General features: G+C 41.9%; 1 protein-coding gene across 7 annotated transcripts; it reads right to left on the bottom strand.

Annotated features, from left to right (window-relative positions):
• Positions 1-115: 115 nt before the first annotated feature.
• On the bottom strand, positions 116-24,958 carry PNISR (PNN interacting serine and arginine rich protein). 7 transcript variants are annotated; one of them, XM_015284609.4, is made up of 13 exons: positions 24,320-24,958; positions 18,627-18,746; positions 13,802-13,911; positions 12,359-12,544; positions 10,490-10,713; positions 8,634-8,820; positions 8,161-8,351; positions 7,562-7,699; positions 6,443-6,542; positions 5,692-5,745; positions 4,264-4,434; positions 709-1,813; positions 119-465 (listed from the first exon to the last, which is right to left on the bottom strand). In XM_015284609.4, exons 3-13 carry the CDS (start codon positions 13,878-13,880, stop codon positions 435-437), a joined length of 2,466 nt encoding a protein of 821 aa, XP_015140095.2. In that variant the 5' UTR covers positions 13,881-13,911; positions 18,627-18,746; positions 24,320-24,958; the 3' UTR covers positions 119-434. The 7 variants fall into 7 exon arrangements, with proteins under 7 accessions (NP_001026251.3, XP_015140095.2, XP_015140094.2 ...); XM_015284608.4 differs by having other exon boundaries at positions 24,847-24,958; XM_046938892.1 differs by lacking the exon at positions 24,320-24,958 and adding an exon at positions 21,657-23,959.
• Positions 24,959-25,527: the final 569 nt, after the last annotated feature.

Raw genomic sequence — 25,527 nt, 5'->3', positions numbered from 1 at the left:
CATACCGAGACAAGTTAAAATCTTTTCTCAAGTACTTTAAAAATTTGTTATACCAAAAAAAAGCTGCCTTTTTCTGGAGTATTTTCTACAGTTTAACACAAAATCCAGGTGCAAGAACTGTAAACAAAAAAAGAACTAAAGAGCTTTATTGACATCACAGTACATTCAATAGTAATTTTAAGAACATTACAGCTGAAAGAGAATGGTATGTTTTATAGTCTTATTAAGCACTACCGTTCTTGAAAAAATGTAATACAAAGAAATCCTATCAGGTATTTAATTCAGAGCAGCATTTGGAAAAAAATACACCTATTTACAGGTTAAAAAAAGGATTCTGGTTTCACCTACATAGCCACAATGTGCCTCTATAATGAGACAAGCCTTTTATAACTCATGGAATTTTTAAACATCATAGCACTGGTGCCATTAATTCCTCAGCGTTTACGACGAGGAGGAGTTGTTGATCTGAAAAATAGAGGAAAAAAGGGGGGAAAAGTTAACTGGAAAAAATAGAAGACCCCCAAACCCACACACACTTTAGGCTTAATAATTAATAGCTTTAAAAGATTTTCCAAAGTTACTTTTGCCTACGAAAATTCAATAAATACCACACTGTATTTTAAAAGCTCATATGCCGTACACATGAAGACGAATAGCAAAAAAAAGGAAAATAAAAAAATCAGACAAAATACTTAAAAAGTATACTACCTTGATCGTGACTTAGACTTGTGTTTGCGGCTTGCCTTCTTACCAGACCTTTGAGATTTCTCCATGGAGCACGACCGAATATGCTTCGATTTCTTAGCCTTCTTTTCCTTACTGCTTCCTGGGGATTCAGAACTACTCCTTGCACTAGATTCAGAGCCTGACTGCTTCCTGCTATCTTTGGTAGTAACTTTTTTGCTGTCTGGTCTGGAATCCTGCCTTATTATTTTCACAGATATCGTCTCGCTGCGAGGGAAAGTTCTTTCACTGTCTCTTTTCCTCTTTAATCTATTGTCATCGTGATTGCTAGCCTTGCTTTCTTTTTCCTCCTTTTTAGGCTTATCTTTTCTTTTTTCCTGATCCCTCTCCCTTTCCCTGTTCTTTTTTCTGTCTTTGTCTACAGTTCCACCGTGCTCTTTCTTCCTCTCTTGCTCTTTACCATCACTTTTGTGTTTGTGCCTATTTCCAGGAGGGCTTCTATGCTGCTCTTCGGGTTTGCGCCTATCCCTGCTCCTGCTGCGACTGGCACGGCCAACTCTCCTGTCTCTCGAACTGCTACTTCTACGTCTATCCCAGCTCCTCTCTTGAGAAGGGCTCTGAATTCTCCGCCTCTCCCCTCTCTCAGCACTCTGATTTCTACTGGATCTTCTCCTTTCCCTTATTTTTTCCCTGCTCCTACTCCTCTCTCTCCTATTCCTGTGAGAGTAGCTCCTGCTTCTGCTGCGCCTAACTTTGTGTGAAGGTGTTCTGCTGCGACTGTGCCTCTTCTTCCTCTTAGGAGAGGAAGAACGCGAAGAACTGCGACTACTACCTGAGCTGCTGCTATATGATGAACTAGATACAGTGCTGCTACTGCTACTGCTTCTGCTATTGCTGCTAGTGCTACCGCTACTCGAGGTTCTCGACCTACTCCTTCCTGTCCTCTCTTTTTCTTTACCCTCTTTTTTGGGTTCTATATCGAGCGCAATTGCATTTGGAGATCTTTTCTTGTCGTGAACCATATCTGCTTCAATTTCTTTTGCCTCCTGTGATGTCGAAATGCTGTTTTGTTCTTTGTTCATATATTCATTCATCTCCTTTGAAACTTTATCAATTTGTAGCCTTTCTTCTAAAAAAAATAGACAAAAGAAAAAATGAACTTTCAGAAGTACTTAATGTCACTTCAACATTTCACTGGTTTAAAAGAAAGTTCTCAAATAGCTGCCATGAGCCACAAGAACTCCCAAATCCATTTATACACACCTACTTTTTCCTCCTGCAGCCATTCCACATACCAGAATCTCCTTTTCTTATTCATACTCCCCTAGCTATACCTGTGCCTCCTGCCTCCCTTTCAGTTCTGTTCATGTGGGGCTGAGTGATCACTGCCTGGTATAAAGAAAGTGTATTTCCCAAGCAGTGCATGCATTGCCCCTGAATCTCAGAACAATGCCAGCTGTTCCTGCCCGTATGTTTTGTAGGTCTTGTTAACCAAAAAAACCTTAGAGAAACTACTTTCTGCTGTAGTAACGTGTGCTTGTCTTTTTGGAAGAAAACATTCAGGTTATGGCTTTATCAGGGGAAGGATCAATTCTAAATGTTGACTAGGACATGCAGTTTACATTTTTCCTTGTTTTTATATTTTTCTAGCCAAGGAATTCAAAGGAAGGGACGAACACCACAAAAAGAGGACTCATAGACAATTAACTACTTCAGACTCAGCTAAGAAGACCAAAATATTTAGTACAGACAGATGACAATGTTCTTAGAAAAGGAGGAGTTAATATCAGATGTAATTACATGCAAGCCTAATAGTCAGCAAATATGCCAAGGAGATAACTGCAGAAGTAAAAATACATTTCTTGAAAGTGACATAATCACAGAATGGCCTGGGTTGAAAAGGACCACAGTGATCATTGAGTTTCAACCCCCTGCTATGTGCAGGGTCCCCAACCAGCAGACCAGGCTGCCCAGAGCCACATCCAGCCTGGCCTTGAATACGCAGGCCAAGATTTCCATGTAGCAAATAAAGAAATTCAGACCCTCAGAGCATTTTCCAGAAGTTTCCAACTTTAAGGAAGTTCCACTTATTTCTGTTCTACATAGGATCTTCGCATCAGCATCCAAGTTCACCACCCCTCCTCGTTTTTAATTGAGCCCACCAAAAAAGTAACATATCTTAACTGCAAAATGGCTTTTGAAATGCACCGTAAGTTCCATAATTCACGGAATAAAACTGCATCCAGAAATGCAGAGTACTATAATAGCAACTCATGGTCAAATATAACCCAGAAAACAATTCCATCTGGTCCCTGAAGATAGTAAGCAGTATAGGCAGCAAAAACCAGTGTACCATAGAAGATGCTACTGCGTATACTAAAAATTTGTCTTTTCTAAAGGCCTCTACAAATGGGACCCTGACTTCACTATTCTGGACTTAACAGAAATAGCTTTTTAATTCTAGATATATACTTTTGTCAACAGCCCAACACAGGTGTCTCCGGCCTGGCACCTTGACTAGGTAGGCAGAGGTCATAGACTATAACTCAGTCACATGCCATACTCCTCTCCTTTTACACATAAATCTTAAGACATGCAGAGAGAAACAGGAAAGTTAAGGAAACCAAACGCTTAGCTACCACAGACATCCATGTCTAGTTCTAAGCCTTTAAAATAAGTAGTAAAGGGATGAACTCATCTATCTTAAAATAAGAAAAAAACCAGCCATATTTATCACAAAAGCACATTCTTCTTCCTCCAACTAAACTCAGACCATGAATTATGTGCATTTCTTACCATTGTATTCACCTGTCTCTCTAGATTGCTTGTTCAGCAGCGCAAGGTGACTGCGATACCCTTGTAAGGTACAAAAAGATAAGCTTTACCTTACAGGGAGGAGCAGAAGCAAATCACAGCTTTGCTTATTAAAACCAACCCTGCCACCTTCTCAGAGCCTAAATCTGAACTGACTGGGTTCACTGGTCTGTTCCCAGCACTGGGTCCAAAAATCCCATAATGAAGACGCAACATACGGACATAAATCATAACTACAACTGAGAACACTGTTCAAAGAACTGTAGTCTACAACTGCTCACTGCAAAAGGCACACTGCACAAACATGTATAATACAAAAGCAAGTTTTTAGGAGGAAGTTAAATGTCCTTCATTTAGCTCTAAGTAATTAAGCTTATATAAACAGATTGATGCAGAGGGGTGAAGTTTATCCCCCAGTCACAACTGAGATTCTAATAGATTTCAGTGGGTGTTTGTGTAAATAAATACCCACACATGCATTTTATAAAGAGATATTATTATTTATGTAGTATATAATATCCACAGCATGCATCTATGATCTTTTTATCACCAAGGTCAAAGAGTCTATACGGAAAGCACCAGAAGGGGGCTTTTTGGTATGAAAGAGGCAAGCCTAATTCTGATCAAATTGCTCAGAAAGTCTCTTTTGTTAATACATTTTAATTAAAGGACATTATTTCTAAATTAGGCTTTTTTTTTTTTTTGCTTAAAATGCATATCCTCTCCTATACATCAAGAACGATAAGAAGACATGATGTTATTTACCTTCTAGCTGTTTTTCTAGTAATAGTTGCTGTTCTCTCTCTTTTCTCCAAAACGCTTCCTGTTTTTGCCTGATTCTGTGTCGCAGTTCCTCATCATCAGTATCAGATGATTCAGAGCCTCTGTCACTCCTCTCATCTTCACTGTCTCCTGATCCATAACCACCCAGTCCACCTGCGTGCATAAAGTCCAGTCTATCACGAGGAAAGCTTAAGTTTCATTCTTAATATTTCTTTGGGCAAAGAGGAGAGTAACACTGCCCTCCCTTCACTTCCTCTTCTCTGCAGAAGTTACTTTAATCTGTTAAGTGCCAATGGCGTTTGACTGGTGTGATCAAGGCCCCCATATCTGCATTGATGCTTACTGTCCGGTTCTACTCCTTCTGGAACATCTCGTCTATTTTCATCAGGTAACCACTGTGACCACAATACTTTTTCCACTGTATGGAAGGGCAAAAAACCTCTCTGTGAAGATGGGAACATTGCCTTCCTTTCTATCAGCAACCGGACGGGAAAAAGGGAAATGCCTGGGATCTTTCCCAGAAGAGAACACCGAAATGACTTCAGCCTCTTCCATAGTCCAGGGCTACAGAAATTCTGAACGTCATATGGAATTTTTCTACACTGATTTACAGAACACTGCACTTTGACAGGTACAGAGACGGAATAGAAATGGACTTTCTTCTCCCTCCGAGGTAGTAATAACTACTGGGCTGATAAGAAATATAAAGTCAATTTAAACACGTGACGTGGAGATATTTTACCTTCTTTCAGCTTGAGGTTATTAAGTTTGAACATTCATGATTATAGCAACCAAATTCATCAGAATTCCATGTAACAAGCACATAACTGATCACTGACACCAGCATGTGTTTTAGATGATAAAAAGCATGTTGGGAAAGATCTTTTGCTGTTGTGTCTCAAGCTGGAATTTCTTTTTTCTGCGTTGATTCTGGTAATACATGATATGGGAGCCTCTGTGCTTACACAGCTTTCCAATTAAATAAAAACTCCAACATCTGTAACACTTATTTATGAGGATTTGAATTACTGTTCTCCCAGTTTTCCCTTGTTGTTCAGATGGATCGAAACAAGAAAGAAATGAAAACAGTGTTTCCCTCTCTGAAGACTTCAGCGTGCTCTTGAAACAATCATACTTTGAAAGCAAACTCATGTAATGTTTTTATATATTTTTCAAAATCAGACCAAAATTCCCATACACTAACTCACACTGACTAGGCCTTTACTCCAAAACCTATCTTAGGATCCTGTGGAACAAACAGAGGTGCTGATAAAGTTACTGGAAAGCGATCCATACTCACAGGCAATTAAAATCTAGTATCAAAATGCAGTTTCTAGAAATGCAAGGCAAGAGTGACCCCCCCTCCCCCCCGCCCCCTCAAGCCCTCTCGAAAATAAGGAACACACTTACCGAGTCCAGTGAGAGAAGCCAGTGCACTGGACTGTGCCAGCTGTTTTGCAGGAGCTTTGTATCACATCAACAACAGGAACAACATGTTAACACAAATAGCCACGATTTCATAGTCATGAGTCTATGGTATTGTTAAATCTACTACTATTGCTGTTCTTTGGAGGGAGAGAAGAAACATTAAAAACGTATCATCCATTTAAAACCAAGTCTAGATTTTCTGACCACGAAGATTTAGAATTTAACTGCAAATTATTAGTGAAGAGAAAAAGAACAAAAATATGCTCGTAAATCACTTTCCAAGTTACCGTATCTGCACATCATTTGCAAGCTTCAGTAGTTACATATTTAGTTACATTAAAAAATACATTATGCAAGTACAGTAATATGTTAATAATGAAAGCAAATGGATTACTAATTGAGGACTCAAAGTTTGTTTCCTTTTAACTTCTGAACAGCTAAGAACTCGAGATAAAAATGACAGCATTAAGAAACAGCTACAACTGAAGAGCCATTGACACTCAGGTACCATTTTAAATAGATAAATGAATCATATGAAAGAAATGGAATAACTGAAGTAACTCACAATACACTGCACAGGACAACAGTATATGACTACTGGATTTGAACTCTATCAAGTCGGATGCATTATACTGGAATTGTTCTCGGGGAACAGCTATGGAGGTTAAATGTTCTACAGACATGCAAATATAAAATATTCACAGAAGAAACTAAAAAAAAAGAATCAGCGTACCTTTAGTTGCTTTACGGTGTACATCTTTGGCCACGTAATAAATTTCTTCATTTGTGACATCTAACAGAATCTCTGTCAGCATCATTTTCGTCAGCATCATCTAAAGAAAATTGTATTAAAAAAAATTATGGGTCAAAAGCCTCACAGAACTTCACTACTTTTGATGGCCATGAAAATACTTTCCTTCACATTTCTTATTATTTATGACTGAAAAACTTAAGTTTAAAATTGTTTGATGCAAACCTCTACTACTTTCAGAACAGTCTATATTTTGACCGTAAACCTTAACCACACGTATTAAACACACTTATGCAGGGCACCAATTCCTAACGTGAAAGATGATGCAAAAACCAATATTTAAATCAGAACTGTACTTAGACTGATGCCATACATCCTTTCTAAAAAGAAAAGATATGTTTCTGTCTGATACGCTGCCTCACTGACCCCCAATCCTGCAAAAACCACCAGAAGTCACTTGCATAGGACTTCATTAGTCTTTTTTTGCTATAAAAAGATGAAATGTTGGTAGCTAGTTCTGCGAGGTCTTTAGTCTGCCCATGTGCTTTCCAAAAACAAATCACAAACATCTAAATACATTGATAAAATGTTTGTTGTTGGGGTTTTTTGTTGTTTTAGAATCCACAGCCTTCATTAACAAGGTTTCTGTCATACTTTGAAATCATGATTGTATACCGACTGTACAATAGCTCTGCAGACACAGAGAAATGGTCACTGGTGTAAGACTTAAGTTTCTAGCACGTTCTTGCAAGGATACATTTCTTCAGTTCCCTTTCTCATGAACTGTGGCTGAAGCATAGATTTAAGATGGATATATTTAACCATTTAAAGTTTTCAAGGCTGTGTCCAATTAAGTAAAATTATAGAATTAAAAGCAGTCAATGTAAAGACTACATTCATCGTATTCTTTCACCACTGTGCTAAAAGTAGATTTTTATAACCTATATACTACCTATGTGAAAAAGACAGCATTATAAAGACACGCAGATTTAACGCTGCTTCACTGTATGATGCGAGAGTACCAGAAGAAGTGTTTTACTTTGTTATGCCCAAACAATATCAGCAAACAAACAACGCTGGTGAGAATTCCATCACTAATACCATTTGATACTCCTTTTCTTCTTCTGTCATCTCTGGTTCGCTTTGTTCCTCTTGAGGAACTGGGGATGGACTCCTGCTGATTTTCCCAACACTTACAGCTTCTGTGTTTTCAGCATCTTCATCTTCCTCATCGCTGTCCTACAAGAAAAGCACCATATATTTCAGGAAAAAACAGAAAACAAAAAAACAAAAACCAGATGTAAAGCTCATCAGCTTCTACTTAGGATAAATAATTTGATTTCCCTTTGCACTGAAATCTGTATTATAGTAACTTCAAAACCCTATTATTTTTGCAAGGAACACATGCACCTCTCACCCCACAAGCAGTAAATACACGCTTGTCAGTTCACTACCAGACAGTTACTTGGAACTGCAAACAACTGAAATAACGGCCGGGCTAAATGCAACACAAGGCTTCTTAGATGGGCCCAATTAGCAAATACAGATATCTGAACTCGTTCAACTGCTTACTCAGAATTCAAATGTCCTTCAAAGACCACATTAAGTTCCCAAAATGCAAAGTTTCTCTTTTGAGGAGATCAAAAAGTTAACACTTTCAGGAAATACAAACCTGACAAAAACCAAACCTTTCCACTTACAAATTTGCTTTTCTGAGGCAACCGTGGGCCATCCCCTTCTTCAGCCTCATCGTTTTCCTTTTTTTCCTTTTTAGACATCTGTGAGCGTTGCTGCTCCATCCTCTCCTTTTCCAATTTTTTCTGTTTCTCTCGTTCCATCTTTTCCAGACCCTCCCGAATCCAGGCAGGCAGAGTTCTACGCTTCACAGCATCTACACAAGTGAGGTTTACAGTTCTGTAAGCCAAAAGAAACCTTCCCCCCCACCACAAAAGAAGAAAATACACCAAAAAGCCCACAGCCCCACGAACAAGCAAATCCTCCACCCCAAGCCAAACAACTCACACGAGTGGTTGTGGGGGAAAAACCATTTAGAATAGCTTTTTTCTTTCCCTTTCTTCCTTAGTAAATATAAAACAAGTCTTCAGATTTTGAAAAAATCTTTTTCTAACACAGTTCTTATGTTTTTCATTAAGGAGTGGTGGTTAACATGTACCAATCTGTGGAGGCTCCTGCTTCACAGGCATCGCAATAGGTGAACGCTGTCGGTCTCTGAACGAGGGCCTTTCCCTTCGATTCTGAGGAGGTGCAGAAGGTGCTGGTGGACCTGGTGGCCCTGGCGGTCCTGGCTGCCAATAAGGTGGATGAAATCCACCCTGAGGTGGACCAAAAGCAGCCCCATGCTGAAAGAGTAATGCAGTTTATTTTTCCTCACATTGAACACAGCATACGTGCGCAAGCTGGTCTACAGAAATCCATGCAAGTGGGATTGCAAGCACCACTGCTAGGCTACAAGATCTTCCCATCTCTTTTTCTTTGGTCCCCAACAAACACGTTTTCCTTAAATATTTAACAAGTAAACTTCTAGAAAGTATACTAGTGGAGCTGAAAAGACTTCAATCAATCTCCTTCCGTACTGTATAAAACATTAAGCCCTATAATAACCACTCTTCTCCAGCAGTTCCTTGCAAGCTTATCACCAGAGCATGCAGTTTAGAATTCTAGCTGTGCTAGGAGTGTATCTCTGTGCTCACAACCTGAGGACAAAAATGAAAAGCTCGAGTTTTTATTACAAAATAATTTTGCACTGTGTATTCTCCAGTAATCATTCACAGATGTCATTAGTACGGTAGATTAAAATATTAAATGCACATATATAAGTAGTTAGTACAGATCCTGGATTCTGAGCAAGCTGTATACAATCCAAATGTAACAAGTTCTGAGACATACATGAATGGGATTCTTTGTCACTTTCTTTTCTCTTCTGGAAGTATTTGGAACCCACAAAAGCCTAATGAAACTATTTAAGAGGGCAGCGTTTAGGAAGAAAGCTACAATACCATTTTCTTAAAACTACTACTATATTCTATTGACTATATAAGCTCAGGGCAGTAGAAGAATTCTACTACAATTTCAGGTTGAGCAGTCCCGTGTTGTTCTCTGCAAAACAACTTTTCTGTAGTATTTAGAGAATCTAAAAAACTCATTTTAAGATTCATTCTCACAGTAGTTAACAGATGGAATTATTACAACCTGGTGTATTTGAAAATGAATGGTTCGCTTCCTATCAGTATTGCTCTACACGAAAAATGAATCACAGAAAAAAGTAGACCAAAGGCCAGAAACGTTTCTGCCAATATTCCCTTGGGTTTGTTCATGAACAAAAGGCAAACACTGTACTTTTTGAAACATCTGTCCTTTATATCAGAAGTTTTGAGAAAAATACTCAAATGTGGGGAAAGATCCAAAAGCTCTGCGTTTAAAGATTTGTCCAATGCCCCCTTCTATTATTAGTGCTAAAACCACCTACAGTTTTATTATGCTACACAACTTACATTCCAGAACCATGAGAAAACTGGATGTGGATTTTTAAGAAATACCATTGTTTATTCAGAGAATCACAGTAGATATGGGAAAGATCAATGGATCATCCAGTCTGCCTCTCTGCAAATACAAGACTGTTCCCTGTGGTACATTATCTAGCATATTTAAATAAATACTTTGGCTTTTTTGTTTTTTTTTTTTTCTTTTCTTTTTTTTTAGGAAAACAAAACACCACCTCAATGTTAGTTCATATGCTGGAAAACAGTGATCCATTTTAATACTGCAGACAACAGCCACTTCTCATTACTAGTCTAGAAAAAAAAACATGTTGGGCCTCAATAGAACAGAAAACTGAAGTCTTTTTCTGTAAATTATTTGGCAAAACAAAAATCTATCTTAGCAGATAACAGATTCTGTAGTAGTTTGTAGAACTGAAGAATGAAAGTCGCCGCTAGATGATATTAGAGGAACACATCCATGGAAGGGACTCTGCACGTCTACAACATAAAAGCAACAAATATGTTTCACCTGATAGTCAAACTGGTTCACTGGCCCCATTGCAAAGTTATCGGGAGGTGCCCCAAAGTTGTGATTGTTCTGGTTAAATATATGCCTGTTGTCAGATGCAAACTCCCCACTGTCCTGACTGTTGCTGTCTTCAGATGGAGGAACAATTTCCATTTGACCTGTGGTTGGAGCCATCCACTGCTGATCTGGAGGAGGGTGAGGGGGTTGGTGAGGCATTCCCCATTCTGTTTAGGATTTAGAATACAATTTGATAACAAGTTAATAAGATTTGTATCACTCACAAATCTCGCAGTGTTCTTTTATTTATCAAAAGTTCCCTCAAAGCAACACAGAGGATAAAGTTGTGACGAAAATAATCGGTATACAGACTGTATTATACTGTCTCAATAATTTCTTTAACTAAGTGAAGGAAAAACAAACAGCTGTAGATGAGCCAGAGCACGTATGTGTGGAGGTGGGAGGGAAGAAACTGTGAATTTTTGTAGATTTCCAGTGATACCAAGTACACTCTAGCACTTATAAATTGTGTCAACTATTAAAAGAACTGCTCTTACTTCTCAACTTTTGTGTCATTTCGGCTTTCAAAGTAATGAGCTATTTGATTCCTTTGCATAATAGGCCTAGAAAAACCTACTGCGAAAGTACGTGGTTCTATGAGCAGCAGAACTACTGAATCCTGCTTTCTAAGGTCATGTGCTTTGATAATGAATGGCTCCCTGGATTCTCTAACACCTAGCATATAGAACCCAGGGCCCTAAGCCCTCTAACTGCAGTTACAACTGACTAACTTCAGTTTGAAGGCTTACGGCCATAGCATATGCTGGGACTTCTGCAAGATTCAGAGGTTTTGAGGAATTCATAGTTTGTGTAGCTATAAGCTGTATTTTCTTATGAAACCAGTTTAAAAATTATATTCACTATAAAGATACTTACAGACTGTTTTTTTTACTACCTCCTGGAGCGTGACACCTATGACACAATACTAGTTACACAGTTGGCTTTCAAATTGCCATTTTGTCCCTTTCTAAGTAACATGCAAAAAAAAACCTTTTGGATCCAAAACTGACAGAGAAACTCAGAAGGACATGGAAACACAGAAATGTAGCTAGAACACACTCTGCCATCACACAGTGAAGTTAAAATTAACACATAGCCCAGACTAGAGAGGTTAAGCTTAAGTGAAACCTGATGTCTGCCTCTCTTTTGTTATGAGCACATAACAACTGCCAATGACATTTTAAGTCTAATTCTACTAAACCCTGCACTTAGCCAAAACTGGAGGTGTTGCTGTGACTATTCAGATTTGTCTGTTTCAATTATTAACTCAATTAAGTACAAAATGCAGTTTCCACCGAGAAAGTATGCTTGCAGGCTTCCTAACTGCACTGTTCACAATTTTCAAATTATATTATACTGTAGAGACAGAAAAACCCTTCAGAAAATTTTCAGAACACAACTTCAGGAAAAAGTCTTAGCTGAAAATACCCAATCATCAGTATTGTTTTATGGAGATTTTCTTTTAAAAACTGAGGTTTTGGCCCAAACTACAGCTTTGAAAAAGCACTAAGGAACTCGATATAGCCAACGTTATCTAAAATGTTTAATCAACTGTACTTTTACAGTAACTGAAAAAAAAATGCATATGACATTCTGATATATAAAACAAAATAAAAATATTTTGTACGCAAACTTATGTCCATCCCTCTTTTGAAGACTGAGAAGTAGCAGCTATGATACCCAGTAAATTAGCTGATGCTTGAGGTGGTGTTGACATCTGAGAGACCAGGCATATTCACACACAAAAATGCCTGACAAAGATGAAATTTCATCACATGAAGAATGAAGAAATAAATGGGAAATATAGCAAACCTGGCTGCCACATTCTGTTGAAGTTGGGATCCCCCTGAAAATTATTATGATTGTTTGAACCAGACTCTATTCCTGAAATATCCTGTCCATTTGGCATCATTCCTTGTTGTTCCACTACACTTTGTTGCCCTGAGGCTTCCCGCTGAGCAATCCATGCTTGAGCTAAGGCAGCCCAGTCAATCTGGCCTAAAATAAACAGAGGAAGTTTAGAAGGTTAGTATTCACATCTCTCGAATGTAACACTGTTTCTCAATTACACGTGTCATTGTTCAAGAGAAGCTGGTTATGTTCACCTTCAGCAAGTACCCTGAGCACCATTAAAACTTAATTTATCAGTGTACAATAAAACAAAATAAGTGTCAAAATGCACATACTTGCTGAAGTGGTTTCTCTGCACACATTCAAAGTACAGTAAGGCAAATTATTTTAGGGTCTCGTTAACACTGAGTAGGTGGTAGTAATAGACCTCCCCCCCCCCCCAAGTGAAATAATACTGATGTCAAAAATAAATGTATATAGCTTTAAATTCTAAATTCATAAAGATTCAAGTATTCTAAGCACTAATATACTCTATACACTCTGCAATGTATACTTCTTATGTAACATGTTTTTGGAATGCTATTCTATGTTATAGTCCTCTCCCCCTTCTTTCTTGGCTATCTCTCCTACCAGCAGTTAAACAAACGGCACTCTTGTCTGAAGACAGCATTCTGTCTTCTCATCATCGAGTCAAGAAATCTCTCTTGTGAAATTGCAGAAAGGTATGTGACAAAAAACAATGTTAAACCAGTCAATCCCCAAGAGCATTAAGCATTTTCTTATCTATTGCTGCATTTCTCTGGATACATTTAATTGTTGTCACCTCGCATTCAATTAAAACTAATTTATGTTCTATGACTTAAAATGTGGTTTTGTTTTATTTTTCTTTTTTAATGGAATGGGAGTGGGAGGAATCCAAACAACAGATCATGATCATCACTGCTGTAGCCTAAAACAAGTATCATACTAATTTTGCAGTGACACTTTTTTCTGTGGATACATCTGCATGAATACTTCGGCCACAGAGGCAACGGACAAAAGGGCAATTTCTCAAATAAAAAGACTTGTCATGATTTAGCTTAGCTAAAGAACTGAAAGGGATACAGAGCTTGCAGAAGTGCACGAGGCCCAGATGTGGATACGTATGACTGGTATAATGTTGATAATTTGTCCAGGATTACTCAGTTTGCTTGCCTTATTTTGCATATTAAGTACTAAAGACGTCAAAACATTTGGAATGTTTGAATGCTATTCTTTCTAGTTGTTCAGAAAAGCAACATAAATACATTATCTTGAAAGCAGATTAAAAAAAAGCATCTTTCAGTCATGCTCTGTAACAAAGTTTCAAAAATATATATTACAATATAAAAATAATTTATTCCCCAAAGCTTTCTCTATACTTACTTGGATCCTGCTGGTGCTGAAATGACTGCATCCACTGCTGTTGGTTCAAAGGCCATTGCTGCCAAGGTTGATCCCACATCTTTTAAGTCTTTATATAGTCTATATTTCAACTAAAAATAACAGTTGTATGTTTAAATAGATGCCCATGAAATATCACACAACTGAAACTTACATAATTGCAGATATATTTAAGCCTTGCAAAGCAAGCTGAAGCAATGCTGGCTTAATATTTTAAGCTGGAGAAAATGGTTCATCCTTCAGAGTAACATTTGAAAATATCACAGTAAGATTTCAGAGGACCAGTACGCTTTCTCTGTATTTTCAAAAAGAAATCAACTATGAAATGAAGTTTAAGGAAAGACATGACAGAGATCTATGTCAGTGAATGTAGTTTAAAGAAATTGAAACTACATAAGACATTATTTAAATGATATCCTTGTCTGAATCTTAAGGGGAAAAAAAAAGTGTATTTTTGTATACAAGTCTAACTCATGCAAGGCTGTTAAGTGAGGTAGAAGAAAGTCACTGAATGGTAAAAAGATCATTAATTACGCTGGAGAACTAAACAGGTTCAAGACGGTGTCCATCACCACTTTACGCACTGTAAAATATGCCTTAAAATCTGAGAGGAAAAAAATACCACTGCCTCACTGTGCATGTTGACCACAGGCCCCTGAAATCACCAGAAGCACTGTAGGCGCAGCGCTGTATGCCCGAAGCAGCCAGCCCCCGCCTGCCGGGGGAGATCTGTAGGAGAGGATGAGGTGCAGCAGTGTGCCAGGGAGGGATGTCTACAACGGCAAACCTCTTTCTTTCATACATACCTCCTGCATACATCTAACCTGTTCTATGTGAAGGACCAAGGTGTGGCAATCTACGCTGCCCCGAACAGCTTTCTTGAACACAAAGCCTGGGTACAGTTTTGGGAATCCTTCAGTCCATGACCTGTTCCCAAATCCCAGTGCTGTAAGAATGCAACAACTACTACACCTCCACACTATGCATGTTGTTTACAAACTCTCAACAGGCTTTCTACTCAATCAATACATCCTCATGCCATTCCACAGGGCATTCAACACACAATCACAGAATATCCCAGTTTGGAAGGGACCCACAAGGATCACAGACTCCAACCCCTAGCTCCACATAGCACAACCCAAAAAATAAAACCCTATGGCTGAGAGTGTTGTCCCAACTCTTCTTGAACTCCAGCAGTTCAGGGCCATGCCAACTGCCCTAAGCAGCCTGTTTCATGCCCACTGCCCTCTGGTGCAGGCCCTGTCCCTGACCCCCAGCTGCCCCTCCCCTGACACAGCTCCATGCTGTTCCCTCGGGCCCTGTCGCTGTCACACAGAGCAGAGCTCAGCATTGCCCCTCCACTCCCTGTGAGGAGCTGCAGCTGCCATGAGGCCTCCCCTCAGCTCCTCTCCTCCGGGCTGAGCAAACCGAGGGACCTCAGCTGCTCCTTACACATCTTTTCTTCTAGACCCTTTCCCATCTTTGTAGCCCTCCTTTAGACACTCTTTGGTCCTTCTTATTTGATGGCACCCAGAACTACACCCAGTGCTAGAGATGTGGCCGCACAGCACAGAGCAGAACAACCCCTCCCCTCACTCAGTGGCAGTGCTAGGCTTGATGCACTCCAGAGTATGGCGGGCTCTTTGGGCTGCCAGGGAGTAATTCCGACTAAGATTCTACAAGGCTCTCTTCTCCCTGGCCTCTCGTCCCACAGCCCGTTGGACATTCCAACTCTATCAGAGGGAAAGCCAGGCTGAGCTGGACAACAGGCAGATTCAACCAGGCACAGACACGGGCTACAGCGTGCACCCAAAGCCTCTCCAGCTCTGAAGCACACCCACACAGTCTGTTTCAAACAGTCCAAACTTAAAACAAAAAAATTCCCTGAGATCAGAGAAGCAGCACGTATGGCCTGGACACAGCTCAGAGCCAACTGCGATAATGAACAAATGGACACAGAAGTAATGAGCTCAAAGTAGCCGATGCCATGGGACAGACAGCCAGGAATACAGCCCTGACCACATAAACACATCCTCACACAGAGCCAGCTTTCAGCAGGCACAAAGACAGCAATTACAGGGGATCCTATTGCAAAGGGAGCTCGTGCTTAGCGGTTGAGCACTCACATAAATAACTGCGTGACTGCACAGGAAGGGAGCGGCATGCTTCCAAAATACACAGCAACAAAAAGCTGTAGGCAAAACTGTGGGACGATGGGTCGTGCTGGGATGAATGCAGCAGGTGGATATTTTACATACTTCTGTCAAGTGTTATCATTGAATCTGAAAAACTGTATGTCACCTTTGTTTTGAGCCAGCATAAAAATTACATGCCTATGGATTAGAAAAAATAACTAGTTGCAAATGCCTTCTGGGGGCTTTAAATGAGACCGCATCAAGCTTGGAAACAGAGGAGAGCGCCAGCAATGCACACTATCACCTGTCCTGTATTTTCATGCTAAATCATATGTATATATTTTTTTCCTTCTCAGTGCCACCTTTATCACATTCAAATTTTGAGTAGTTGAAAACTGTTTGGATTTTGGTTTTTGTTACATTTTGATCCCTACCCAGAAAGGGTATTTCTTACATCAGTAGAATGCAAAGAAGTGGCCAAGGAGGGAACCACCCTGCTACTTACTGCAACATTTAAGCTGCCCCTGCAACACATCGTTCTTCAAGTATGCACAGATAGACACTTCATACACAGCTGTAACAACTGCCTTCAAAGAACCCAACAACATCAGGGCCCTACTGTTTGTGCCCAGCTGTTAAATCCCACTGGTAACAGCAACAACAAAAGAGTTAAATAATCTCGGTGTCACCTCCTTACCTGAATATGCAACACTTCAGAGAAAGATGGTGAAGCTTCACCAAAATAAATGCGGTAAAATATTTAGATTAAATTGTGTCATCGATAATTTTAACTTTATAAAAAAGAGGTTTGTAATTTAACCACAGGAATACTGAAATTTAAAACTGCTAAATTAACTTCTCTTTTGGAAGTGTAGCAATACTACTATAAAGAGCATCTCTACAATTTCAACTGAATTGGAGACCTACACAGAGTTTTTGCTTTATAGGAACAGATGAAATCTATTTTCACAGAACTGGCTACATACCCCTATCCTGTTTGGATAACACTACCCACTATTTGGATAGTGGTAGGACAAGGGAAAATGGTTTTAAACTGAGACAGGGGAGGTTTAGATTAGCTATTAGGAGGAAGTTTTTCACCCAGAGGGTGGTGACGCACTGGAACAGGTTGCCCAAGGGGGTTGTGGATGCCCCATCCCTGGAGGCGTTCAGAGCCAGGCTGGATGTGGCTCTTGGCAGCCTGGTCTGGTGGCTGGCGACCACAGGGGCACATAGCAGGGGGTTGAAACACAATGATCACTGCGGTCCTTCTCAACCCAGGCCTTCCTATGATCCTAAGATCTCAAACATAGTAGATTTTGGACACATTCCAGCTGGCACAACTAGTTTGCAATAAACACCGGTACCTTTTAAAACACTCACCAGTTACCAGTTTCTCATCAATTCTGCACAGCAGTGGCTGTTTTGTATTCTCTCCTATTTTCTTTTAAGCTCATCAAACTGAAAAACCAGTTAGGAGTGTAAGAGAACATAAGCTAACAAATTCCTCCAAATATGAATACCTTACCACCTCTATACAACCTGCCACCAACACAGCAACTGTCTTACTGACCTACCAAGGGAGCCTGCTTTCACAAGGAGATCGGACTTCATGTTCTCCAGACATCCCTTTCAATCCCTATACAGTTTTATGACTTAAGCTGCATGCAGGTTTTATCTGTCACCATCTTCCCCTTTGCTCCACAATTTAATGTGGCCCAGCATCTTCAGCTTTCCTCAGAGACATTACTTGAACCATTGTTGCTATGCTGGGAAGAGAAGTTGGGTAGGGGAGTGCAAAGCAAGACCCCAAGAGCACAGGGCAGATACGGAGTCAATTCCTATTCTGATGCAAAATGGAATGCCCAGACAGCAACAACTCCATGCAACTTCAAAGAACTTCAGTACTTGGTTAACTCAGGTGATGTCAACCAGAGTAGACTGATGTTAAAATCATATTCTAAACTGCTCGTTTTAGTTTGTAAGCTGAATCTTGAAGTATTTTATACTATACTGCATTTGTACTTGCTCTCCTATCCTGGAGAAGTGTTCATTCTCATACAGGGGAAACTGTAAAACACGCTGGCTTTCAAGTAAGCATTCATTACCAAATTTAGCTTAAGAGCTTCTCTACCAACCAGAAATGTGCACTACACAAATGTTCGAGCAACTGCATCACTTTCCTTACACATCCGTGCATGCACACACAAAAGCACAAATATCACCTGAAAGTTGGCCAAAGAACATTCCTGATTCTCCTATTTCTATTACTTTCAGCTCATCTTCCTTACTCTGTGTTGTTGGGTTTCTTTGTTTTTTGATGGGCAGGAACTGGACTGAAGAGCCAAAAATCAGCATCTCAAAACGTTTATATTTAATAAAACTGATCTTTAAATACATCAGTTAAAAGAAAATGCAGATGTGTTCAAATTCTTTTCGTATTTAAAAATTACTTTAGCATTTAAAACCAGGCGATATATTTTAATATGCACAATTCACAGCCATTGAAGAAACAGAACCAGCAGAATATCTCCACTTAATGCTGTTCCTGGAAGACTTCCCTGCTTTTTCACTCCCTGTTTGGTTTCCTTAACTTCTCCCAAGTTTTCACTTACTGGCATAGAGTAAACAAGAAAAAGATAATCAAAATGATGAGAACTTCTCTTGCTTACTTATGGGCATTAAAGGTGGTTTATCATCTTTTGCCAAGTATTTCTTTAACGGCTTCAGCTTCTGTTACGTTTCAGAGGCAAATGAACCGCCTTTAGCTCTTTGTTGCAAGTTACCAAATTCTGAAAGACAGACAGATAAATCTGATATGCACACATCTGTAAAGTTACATGCACAGAGACTATTTGATGTTACTGATTTTATATAAAGAGCTATTACTTTGTACACTGCTTGCATACTTACTGTGAAGAGTATAATTCTAACTTTCTCAGAGACACTCAATATTGCCTCAGACATCACTCCTACCTTTTCCTTTGCTAGACAGGTTTTAAAGACATCAAAAATAAAAACAGTATCTATCCGGACTAAGACAGCCTCTCTCAATGAGAAAAATCAGATGTCAGCTAACAAAAATGACACCTAAACATGAGTGCCATAAATTGCAAAGAGCACAAACTACTTCCAAATGAGCTCCCAATACATACTTAAGAAAACACAACCTGATCCCAGCAATTTTACATTTACTGCAAGGTATCAAACCCTTATACTGAGGCAGGAGGGAACCAAACAGTCTCCCCCTCCATCAAGTCAATAGCTTAAAGGCTTGAAACAGCCCAAACCATTCAGCAAAATATATGCGACAAGAACCAAATATTATTCTCCTGGGACACCTCAAGCAGCAGTAATGAAGGGATAATAAAAAGAGGATCAACATCCACTCTCATCTAATTAAAATGTGCACTGTCAAAGCTAACTTAAAATGCTGCCTCACAAATCAGAAACAAAGTTGCATTTCTTACAGAATTCTCAAATCAGTACAGCTTGAAAGAAAGCCTTCATCTAACAGCAACAGATCTAAGTCTATTTCCCACTAATGATACCAAACCAAACACAGAGCGGAGCAACCAAACTGCAGTGAAACACAAGCCTTGTTTTCTGCTGAAAATGGAGAAGACAATCAGCAGATGATTCAAAAGCCAGCGAGACACCTCCCTACTAACAGAGGGGTACATCGAACTAGAAGCCACTAAGACACTCTGGTTCCAATGTCAATGATGCAATAAGTTTTGAAGAGGAAACAAGCTCAAAGAATGGATCAGTTTTACAGCTACCTACATGCAAAGGTAAATGTGCATACTGTCCTCCCTTCCGAGGATGGATGAAAATGCCTTTAGTCAGCTGTTCTACTCTCCAATTTAACTGAATACAGCCCTTTGCTTCCCCTCTCTCCAGCAAACACAAATAAACAAAAGAACATTTATTGAAGCTCCAAGAACTGTTCCCTGCTGTCAGATCACAGAACAGGAACCTGAATCTGTTTACCAATGAAGAAACAGAAGCCAATTCAGGATTCTTTTTGTTTTATACAGAAACACGATCACATGACGGAAACACCCCCAGTCAATTCACATTTAATTACAATCATGTGTACTTAAAAGACTACGGAACATTAATACGATATCTCAACATTTTGATAAAGGTTTTAAAAGCAGACAGTCCAAAATATTTCCTGTTGCATGTTCAGAAAGTTATCCTAGGGCTGGAACTTTAGCTAATAAGCTACAGGCTGATCTTGCTGATGTTTTAGTACTGGTACTAAGTGTGCCACCTTTGAGTGCTGCTGGTGAAAGCCTCTCTTCCAGCAAGAAAAGCTGTCAGAGTGGTACGTATAGGACTTACCTCGATCCCTACCAGCAGTAACCTCCAAGGGCCAACTGCACCCAGCAAAATTTAAGGCTGCTGTCAATTACACTTCTGTATTTTATCCAACAAAAAAGCCAGCTTAAGACAGGTATCTTGGAAGGTATCTTTTCAGTCCTCTCTTCCATCATAATGTGAATTTTAGCAGTACCTACATGTCAACCTGTTCTTTTAGGAAAAATGGCATCTTCTTCACCCTGCTTATTTGTCCACAAGATAAGGTATTCTCTGATGTAATTGTACAGTGTTTATTTTTCAGCCTGTGTGATGTGTTCGGACACAAGCAGAAGGTACTTACCAGCAATCAGAGCTTTGAGTGATAACTCTCATGCTCACTTTTACCTCTGCGAGACTCCTCCCTCCCCAGCACTCCCCACAGAACACAGGTATGTTTTAACAAGCTAGAGACCTTCATACCGATGGGAATTGCACTGCTTCAAGCGCAGCATGGTTTCCCAGTGACACAGTGTTTGCTGAAGGCCCCAGAGGCGTTCCAGGCAATCGCCCTCGGACATGAAAGATGAGGCCTCTTTTTTTTTAAACAAGGCAATCAACAGAACTGAAACTCAGTCAGATCCCTCGGACAACTCCCTACCTTGGAAGTTTAATAAAATCTGTCACCCAGAACTGACAGTTGTAGGGCACTGCAGTTATCCTTGCTTGGACCCCACAACAAAGGAAAGCGGCAGTCTTGGAGAGTGAGGCTCAGTTCCATGAATGTAAGAACACAAAGCACCTCCAGGTTGACAAACAGGTTGTCTTCACTGTGTACCTTAATATGCTGGATACAGTATAACTGAAAAATACCGAGAGCTTTTACAAGGAACGATAAGGAAGACCTGTCTCTAAACAAAATTTAACAGAGCTAATGGATAGTCTGAATTGCAGACAGCCCAAAGTGTGAAGCACATGGGCTTATGAAGTTAGCTGCACTCCAGAAGGGCATCAGGAAGATAACTCAATGTAGGTGGCCAGAAGAGCACACTTAGCAGATTCTTTCTTGCCTCCTCTAAGAGGCTCCCATCACTGGGAAAATATGCTCTACTCCCATGTAAATATTACACAACATCCAAACTACACAGAACACCTCATATATTGACAGCTTCTGCAGAAAAAGAGATCTGGAGATCCTTAATGCCTTGTCCCAGGGCATTCCTCAAATTGAAATATCTTGGCGAGAAAAATGGATCTTTGGAAGATGACATCAAATGGGCTATTTCTTAAAACAAACAAACAAGATTAAAGAATACACAAAACTACCTGAAATCCAAGAAATCAGAGGACAGCGTAGGATTCGTGCTATCCTCAGCAGAAAGAGGCAGACAACTTACACTGCTTTATGAGTTGAAGAGATCAAGGTTAGGAATTCGTACGCCGGACACCATTTGACCACATATCCAAAACATAAACTGGCAGGCAGATGATTCTGGAGCCTATGGAACCATACCTAATAATCAAGTGCATTCTAATGCAGAAAAGAGGCTGCTGCATCACCTTTCTGACAATGTTACTCATCAACCCTGAATGACAAGTCCACACATGACATGAGATGGCCTGACAAGTTTTACTTGCCATCTGAGCTCTAATATGTAGCTGCAGAAGTTCTTCTGGTGACTAAAGACCTGGTCGCACAGGCCTTCTGAGCTGGCACTGCATTTTAACCGAGAAGTATGCATTTCCTAAATAAGCAAAGGAGCTGAACCACAGGCCATGCTGCATGCTTGAGAATCCCCACACTATACATTTGTTGAATGCAGAGCTTAAAGATGACATGTCCTTTTTGATATTCAAATCATCAGGCATATATCTAGGTTAAAAGAAAATATATACATATATATTCCAGCCCTCATGCAGCCTTAGGCTCTGGAGAGGGAACCTAAAGGAAAATAGGCAGGTTTCAGAAGCAAAGGTCCTGGAAAACAGCAGCCCAAATGCCCTGATCACTGTCCTGCCCAGAGAGGTTGTGGATGCCCCATCCCTGAAGGTGTTCAAGGCCGGGTTGGACGGGGCCCGGGGCAGCCTGATTCAGTATTACATGTGGAGATTGGTGGCCCTGCATGCAGCACGGGTTGGAGCTTCACGATCCTCGAGGTCCCTTCCAACCCAAGTCATTCCATGATTCTATGATCCTTAGTGCAAGAGCCTTTTTCCCCACATTGGACAAAACAGACCCTTTCACGGTAGTTGATGAGGTCATAATAGCACATGTATTATCATTCAGAGAAAAAGCAGATCAGTTTGGGACAACAAATTATTTGCCACTACGTTATATTCAACTGCCAGTTATAAATGAAACATTTAAGCAGTGAGCTAAGATTGCAATAATCGAGTTAAAATACCTGTCTTGATTGTTACTTCCACTCATCTCCCTCTTTGCTGGCCAAAGACATAATCTACAGTATCACCCTAAGCTGTGCAAGTACTTAAAGCCAGATACTACACATCTTTACTCTTCCTCAGAATCAGAAACTATGCTAATGCTTCTCCTGAGATCTGTTACCAAGAAGGCCAGTTAAAGATGTGCATAACACTCCCAGCCCATTAACAGTTACATAGTGTGACAATGTTGGATGTCAATTCATTTGCTCTGCTCTGATTTTAACTCAGAATCTATTCTTTCTCGGTCCAAAGAACAAAAGCTTTCCGAGGACGTCACTGGGATCCAAGACACAACACCACAAAGGGAATTATGAAACCAGCTTGCTCGGTATCTACAAAGTCTTCCAGGACCCATTTCACACATCAGCATGTCTGACTAACGTTTACAGCACCACTAAAATGAAGTTAGTTGAACAAAGGCCAAATAAAGCAAAACAGAAGTTGTACAAGAACTTCTACAGTGAGTCATTCAAGCAGTGTAGCTTCCAAGCTGTTATTTTAAACTTAAATCCACATATCCGCTGAGCTGAAGTCGACCCTTTTAAACAAGGAAAAGGACCGCATATTGGCAGCTCAGGTATCATTTAATTATGCTCTGCGTTTTGAAGACATAAGGATGAACATGTGCTTGATTATCACAAGCATGAAAACCACTGCTAAAACACTGCTACAGAAACACCAAAGCAACTTAAACGGTTTGAGTTGTAAATCTGTTGGGATGGGGGAAAAGCCTGATTAATTTTGCACACATTCCACTACAAGCCCTGATGCTAGACTTTCAGGTATCCATGCAACAGCACTTTTTTCTCCTGAAGAAAACAGTCCACTTGCAACTTCCTCCTCTAAGTACATTCTGTATAAAAATAGCATCAACAACTGATGAACAAAATCACAAGCTAAGCAGATAAGGAGCTATTCCCTGCTGCTCACAAACGGATTTTATCCCAAATTATAACTGCAGCTCAAGGGAACACATCAGTTGCTGGTGGAAGCACCAATAGCCAATACACCCTGCCCACAGATGCAATGCCACTGTTACTGGTTCCCAAAGGCAGGCTTCTGACCACCACACACCTCCGACATGACAAGCAGGGAGGGTACCGCTGCACCGGTGCTACCTCTGCACAGTGCCAGCCAAACACAGTTAAGTCTCCTCTAGCACTGGGAGTGACATGGCAAACTGTGCACCGTGGGGACTGTGAAGCTCTGCAATACCACTGAGCCCCACAGCATAGGGACCGTTCCCCCAGAGAACGTACGCGGTGAGAGACAACAGCAGGGGTGGTGTCCCGGCAGCACAGGAAGGCAGCTGGCACTCAGCTCACTGTTCAGCGAAGACCTTTTGCACGCAGCCACGTACGAGTGTGACTCTTACAACAGAAAGGAAGACGGCCGCCTCTCGCTCAGAGCCCGGCTCCGTTCCAGCCAGGGCAGCCCCCGCCGGCCCTGAGGCCCGGCCTCCCACCCCGCTCGGCCCACCGCCAGGCGCTGCGGTACAGTCCGGAGAGGCGCCCGAGGCCTGCCTGTGCGAGCACCCGCCGCGGGCTCAGCACTAGGGACCGCTCGGGAGCGCCCAGCGCCCGCCCAGGCACGGGGCTGCGCTCAGGCACCTTACCAGCGCCGCTGCGTGCACCGGTAGCCCTAACGGGAGTTCTCTGGGGCCCTCCAGCGGAGCGCAATCCCGAGGGTTGCCACGACGCGCGGGGCGCTCCACACGGACATGTTTCCCGAGCGCCTAGGCCCGGAGAGCCGCTCCTCCCGCTCGCCCCAACACCGGCTCCGGACGCCCCCGGGACCCTCAGGGGCGGCCGCGCATGCGTAGCACGGGCTAACCGGGCTCCCCGGCGGCGGCCGCCCCTCGGCCCCGCTCCCACCCGCGCATGCGCAGCGGCCGCCCGGGCGGCGGGGGAGGGCGCGGGGTGAGGGGCTCGGCTCAGCGGGCGGGCGCGTTCCGCTCGGGGGCGACGCGGGGCCGCGGCCCCTCAGAGCGGGGGAAGCTCCGGCCGCGGCGCTCGGCGCCCTCCCGCGCCCCCTGCTCGGCGCGGTACGGCCCGGGGAAGAGGTGCGTGGCGGAAGGTGGGGGGTCGATACGGCACCCGCCAGCCCCGGAGCGCGGGGAGCGCTGCCCACCCCGCTACTTACGCGCTCCCCCGCCTCCCGCCGCAGGCGCTGCCGTGACCGCTGCCGCTTTCTCCCCTCTTTTCGCTTCTCGTCTTCACGAACAAGACAATATGGCGCCCGCTGGTGCTGCCCCGGAAGCAGAACGCGTCACGGCGCTGACCCGTGCCGGGCGCACGAGAACTCCGCTCGCCGCCATCTTTGCTAAGGGCAGACAGGCGGAACGGCGCGGCCCTCTTTCAGCGGCGTGCCTCGGAAGACGCCGCGCCGCCGCCATCTTTAGCGAGGGCAGCACGCTATTTTTTGCCGCTCGGCGTTCTCCATGGCAGCCGGGGTGGTGGGCGGAGCGCCCGATAGGAGAGCCCTGTGGGATCCGCGGGGATGGGAGGGTGACCGGGCCTTCTTCGTGCTGCTGCGTGACGGGCCGGTGGGCAGCCGTCGTTCTGCAACGTTAAGTATGCCCAGCGCCCTCCGATACAGCGCTGGGGCCCAGAGCTGCGCACTGGAGTTGGAGTGGGTGATGTCCAGAGGTCATAAAATACTCGAAATAAATGCTCTTTTGTTCCCTAAAAGCGGTACTGCGTCTTCGTGTTTTGTACCACAGATGTGCCTCAGGCTGCAACGGATGTAAGAAACAGTCTTGACGCTTCAGAAACTACAGGTTTTATATGAATGTGAATACAGAAGTACTCACACTTTATACAG

Source organism: Gallus gallus, chromosome 3 (assembly GCF_016699485.2).
Source record: "Gallus gallus isolate bGalGal1 chromosome 3, bGalGal1.mat.broiler.GRCg7b, whole genome shotgun sequence".
Classification (NCBI taxonomy): Eukaryota; Metazoa; Chordata; class Aves; order Galliformes; family Phasianidae; genus Gallus; species Gallus gallus.
Note: the sequence above shows the minus strand (reverse complement) of the source record. Positions and strands in the feature narration are given on the sequence as shown.